This window comes from Poeciliopsis prolifica, unplaced genomic scaffold (genome assembly GCF_027474105.1).
Source record: "Poeciliopsis prolifica strain line A6 unplaced genomic scaffold, Auburn_PproV2 SCAFFOLD009, whole genome shotgun sequence".
Classification (NCBI taxonomy): Eukaryota; Metazoa; Chordata; class Actinopteri; order Cyprinodontiformes; family Poeciliidae; genus Poeciliopsis; species Poeciliopsis prolifica.
Window position 1 is genome coordinate 139542 of NW_026562384.1, and position 5666 is coordinate 145207.

At 37.7% G+C, this 5666-nt stretch overlaps 1 protein-coding gene across 1 annotated transcript; it reads left to right on the forward strand.

Moving 5' to 3' along the window:
* The first annotated feature begins 2910 nt into the window (after positions 1 to 2910).
* Positions 2911 to 4304, forward strand: LOC129362960 (E3 ubiquitin/ISG15 ligase TRIM25-like). Its single transcript, XM_055034800.1, has one exon. It carries the CDS (start codon positions 2939 to 2941, stop codon positions 4076 to 4078), a length of 1140 nt encoding a protein of 379 aa, XP_054890775.1. The 5' UTR covers positions 2911 to 2938; the 3' UTR covers positions 4079 to 4304.
* The last annotated feature ends 1362 nt before the right edge of the window (positions 4305 to 5666 follow it).

Consider the following 5666-nt stretch of genomic DNA (forward strand, 5'->3'; position numbering starts at 1 on the left):
ATTTATGTTTTTAGTTGTTGTTTGCGGAGATCATTAATAAGTAATTGGTTATGCAGAGATGTAGACATGTTTACTGGCACCTTTGAAGCTTATTGGGGTAAAAAACTTGTTTTATATAAGAAATGCATTTAGTTGGTGATAAAGTAAATAAATAAAATTGCAAGAACTGACTTTATGTCTGTTTAAAGATTTGATATGATTGTGTAGTTAAACTTGTTGGAGACCATAAAGATGTTATTAACTCTCGATTCTAGTTGTGTCTCAAACTGTTTGATCTCAATTAGAGTTGCAAGTCCTTTTAAATTCAGGATAAACACTTCAAAATGTTAATTTCTTATTGTTACAAATGGTCCTGGTCTCAAACAGGAAGTTAACTTATGAACTTAGTCAACATACGACAAATGCTGCAACGGGCAAGTTTCACATCAATAAGGACATAATATAATATAATATAATATAATATAATATAATATAATATAATATAATATAATATAATATAATATAATATAATATAATATAATATAATATAATCAATAAATGCAAAATGGTTCTCAATATACTGGCCATTAAAACAATTGTTCTCTCATTTTAACGTCGCATTCCACATAATCATCACTAAAAGGAAGACTTCTGATTACATGAAACTTAAGGAGAAACATAAATATATTTCAAAATTGTATTCTACTACAAATTAAGCTAACAGTTACAAATGTATTGGACTGAGCAGAAATTACACTCTTAGAAACTGAAACTGGGCTGTGGCTTTGCAAGAACTGGGCAATTTCTATAAGCAAAAAAAAAAACAAGCAGTGAAACTAAGATCAGCACATCCCCACCTTTGATTGGGGGTTTGCGTGCTTATTTACAAGAAGCAGGGTCTTAAATATTTATGGCGGTGCGGCAGAAATATGGAGCTCTGCACATATTTTCAGTTTGGAGTTGTTTTCTATAAAAACCTGTAAACTTGAAGCCAAATCAAGGAAGGTCAGCATAATTTGAACTATCTCGAGCCACTATCAGAAGTTTCACTAGTTCTCAATAATATTGAAACATGTGAGGAAAAAGTATTTAACTATGGAACATTCAAGTCAATTGACCTTCAAAGAAAGAGAAAGAGTCACAAACTGAATGACTTTAAAGTCAAATTAAATAAATGATAAAACACTTTGGAGTTTGTCATTCAATACATATTTACTAGAAGATTATAGTGAATTGTGATGCTCCAATGTGATTGGCTGATTTACTATGTATTACAATTTGTTTTAAACCTGTCGTTGTCAGGTTCAGTGTTTTTCTGTGTTTTATTCTGTTTCTGTGTCCTGAGTTCTCCTCGTTGTCCTGTCCTCCCCTTGATTGTTCACAGGTGTGTCTTATTCCCTTGATTACCCTCAGTGTATTTAGTCCCTCCTGTGTCCTTTGTTCCTCGTCGGGTCCTTGTCAGTTTGTCGTTGTCGTACTTTTGCCTCTGTCTGCCGTTGTGTGTTTAGCCGCCTGTATGACCAGTTGCTACCGGCGTTGAGCCCTGGCTTCCGCTCAGCCGTGCTGCCTGGCCGCGGACTCTGTTGACTGTGTTTTTGTGGATTATTTTCATTAAATTACTCACCATTCACCTACCTGGGTCTCCAGCGTCTGCCTCACCATCTCTACTTCACCACTACATGACAGTCGTGTCCAGCAGTGTGTAACTCAGAATTGTTGTCTGAGTGCAAAGGTGAAACCCAACAGATTTCCTTTCTCCATGATGTTTCACTTGATGTATAGATAAATATCAAACTAGATGTGCTACATGATACACACAGGTTTAAATGTGCAGACTTGAACGTCGTTGACTTGTTTCTCTCTTTGCTTCTTCCTCTCCTTTCTTCCTCTCATTTCTTTTCAAATCTTTCCTCCAGCTTTCTACCTTTCTTTTCTCCTTTCTGTTTCATCTCTTGAGCTCATTGCATTTGAAATAAACCCACATAAATTTCATATGAGGTTTTATAGATTAAATCAAATCAAACTACCTACACCAGTAAAGAGCTGTGGAGCTCACTTTAAAATCCAACCATTTGAATGAGATTCACAATTTTACAATCTTCTTATGTAAGCAAACTTGGTGTCATATTTTGGTGTTTTAGACAGCTCCATAGAGCAGCTCTCTTTCAGGAAAAAGCTCCCGTCTTGAAGCAATGCTCAAACGCTCATCCAAACATTTCTCATACCTCAGTTGGACCATTCCACTGCCAGGACTGCAGGGAGTCCAAATAACTTTCTTCAGAAAGTTATTTGTAGTTTAGTTTGGCCATTAGTAGTTTATATTTGTAGATAAACTACTAATGGCCAATACTGAGAAAACACAAGCCTTGCCGTAAAATCCATGGTGTCTTTATGACCAAAACAAAATAATTTTTCAGATTTTTACTATGTGAAATATCTTTCCTACATTCTGGTGGAATCCAGTCTGCAATGGGAACCAGCTTCCAGAATTGCACTGGGGTGGAGTTTTGAATACAAACTCAGCTCCACAAAATTCTAGATTTTTTTATTTAATTATTTTAGATAAAATCAAAAGTGCCCAATTTAATTTTAAGTTTGATTTTTATTACAGCCAACCTGAATAAAAGTGTTGTTTAAAGAGGCATCCTTATCTAATCCAGAATTACAATTATTTTATGAAATTATTGCATTGTGAAAACAGAAAACACACACAAATGCACACACAAACACACACACACACACACACACACACACACACACGTCAAAGCTCTTCCTGAAATCACCAGTCTGGTAACTCCACCTACTGCTGTGGCTCCTCGTCGTCACAGTTCTTTGTTCCCTCCCTTCAGATCAGTGGAGGGAGGCCTGTTGCTGCAGGCCTCCCTCCCTGCATTTAGAGCAGAGTTCAGTTTCATTTATGAGGAAGTGAAACTCACACTCATTCTCACTGAGAGGACAAATGGCGCAAGCAGGAGTTCAGATGGACCGAGAAAGATTCTCTTGTTCCATCTGTTTGGATCTACTGAAGGATCCAGTGACTACAGCCTGTGGACACAGCTACTGTATGAACTGTATTAAAGACTTTTGGGATGGAGAGAACCAGAAAGGAACCTACAGCTGCCCTCAATGTAGAGAGACCTTCAGTCAGAGGCCTGTCTTGAAGAAAAACACCCTGTTAGCAGAGTTAGTGGAGGACCTGAAGAAAAGCAGACTCCAAGATTCTCCAGCTGACCATTGCTATGCTGGACCTGGAGATGTGGCCTGTGATTTCTGCACTGGGAGGAAGATGAAAGCTACAAAGTCCTGTCTGGTTTGTCTGGTTTCTTACTGTGAGAATCATCTCCAACCTCACTACGATGTTCCTGTTTTAAAGAAACACAATCTGGTGGATCCGTCTGAGAATCTTCAGCAGAACATCTGCTCTCGTCATCATGAGGTGATGAAGATCTTCTGTCGTACTGATCAGCAGTGTATCTGTTATCTCTGCACTATGGAGGAACATAAAGGCCATGAAACAGTCCCAGCTGCAGCAGAAAGAGCTGAGAAGCAGAAGAAGCTTCAGGTGAGTCGACAAGAAATTCAGCAGACAATCCAGGACAGAGACAAAGATGTGAAGCTGCTTCAACAGGAGTTGAAGGCCATCAATGTATCTGCTGATAAAACAGTGGAGGACACTGAGAAGATCTTTACTGAGCTGATCCGTCTCCTCCAGAAAAGAAGCTCTGAAGTGAAGCAGCAGATCAGATCCCAGCAGGAAACTGAAGTGAGTCGAGTCAAAGATCTTCAGGAGAAGCTGGAGAAGGAGATCAGTGAGCTGAAGAGGAAAGACGCTGAGCTGGAGCAGCTCTCACACACAGAGGATCACAACCAGTTTCTCCTCAACTACCCCTCACTGCCAGAACTCAGTAGGTCTAACATCAATGTCCGTCCTCTGAGACACTTTGAGGACGTGACAGCAGCTGTATCAGAGCTCAGAGAGAAACTACAGGACGTCCAGAGAAACACGTGGATAAACATTTCACTGCCGATCTATCAGGTGGATGTTCTACTGTCAGAACCAAAACCAAAGACCAGAAATGACTTTTTAAAATATTTTTAAAAAATCACTCTGGATTCAAAGACAGCACACAGTTATCTGTTTTTATCTGACGGGAAAAGAAAAGCAACTTTAATGGAAAGTGAACAGTTTTATTTTGATCATTCAAGATTTGCCAGTGATCAGCAGGTCCTCAGTAAACAGCGTCTGACTGGACGTTGTTACTGGGAGGTGGAGTGGGAAGGACAAGTTGATTTAGCAGTTTCATACAAGAACATCAGCAGATCAGGAGATGAAAGTGATTTTGGAAACAATGACAAATCCTGGTCTTTATTTTGTCATGATCAAATGTACATATTTTATCATAATGGTGATAAAATCTGTGTGTCAGGTCCAGATTCCTCCATAATAGGAGTGTACCTGGATCACACAGCAGGTATTCTCTCTTTCTACAGTGTCTCTGAAACCATGACTCTCCTCCACAGAGTCCAGACCACCTTCACCCAGCCGCTACATGCTGGAGTTGGGTTATATAATGATGGAGACTCAGCTGAGTTCATCAACCTGAGATAGACAGAAGTAAATTGAAGTCCAGTGGTTAAAATGTGTTTCAGTTTCAGTCTATCTGGTCCATCATTGCAGTTTGACTTCACTATTGGGTTATTTGTTCACTGATCAGAGATCATTTGTCTCTATGCTGATACTTTGTCATCTGGTTTGTTGTTTTGTTAATAGTGCAGTTTGTCTGGGTGCTGTCCCAACCATGGAGACTGTCACTTCTTAAGATGGGGTTTATTCATCTCAACTGATAATGTTTGCAATTCATTATTTGTTAGAAGAAAAATCCTGCTGTAACTAATTGGTAATTAAAAAAATCAATTTTGTGAATTTATTGAATTTCTATATATGTTGTGTGAAAACTCATGCAAAGATGATTTTTTAAGCTTTACTTTTAGTTTACCTATTTTTTTTACTTCTTTGAAAATGAGAAATAACTTCTTTTTATTTTTATATATTCTCCTTGTGGGTAAAATACATTTTAATATTTTCAAATTGAACATGTGCCTGAATATGAATCAGTTTGACAAAAAATACTATAATTGCTTTCTGAAAAGCAATCGAAAAGTTTGATGTACTAATCTTGCATGTTTGATTTAGCAAATGTTTTTTAGTATGCTAACATGTAAATGTTTTCTTCATGATTAAAATGATGATTTGTGTCTTAAGTCTCTCTACATAATATTTTCATTTTCTTTTGGCACAAACCTTAAAGGTCAGAACAGACTAGATTTTGACCTAGACTGAGTGTACAAAAAAGTTCTTCACCATAATGTCACTTTGAGATAAAATAATATCAAGAAACAAATAAATGTACTGCCAGCTAAAGTACATTTATATATGAGGTCCCATCGGAACCGTTTATGAGGTTTTAATGCTCATAAAACTTTTATTTAGATTTATATTATTACATACTAAAGTAATGCTTTTTAAGCCAATGGCCTCATTCTGGTGAGACACTGGTGTTTGATGTGAGGAGTTAAATGGTTAATGGTGATCCTCTGTACGGTGATAACAGGCAGGGACCTTTGCTCTCTGACGCCAACAACCAATGGTAAATGCTGCCATCAGCAGTGCATCCTGTTTACTGTAC

Coding starts and splice junctions, on each gene's coding strand:
- LOC129362960 (XM_055034800.1), top strand. CDS start 2,939: ATGGCGCAAGCAGGAGTTCAGATGGACCGAGAAAGATTCTCTTGTTCC.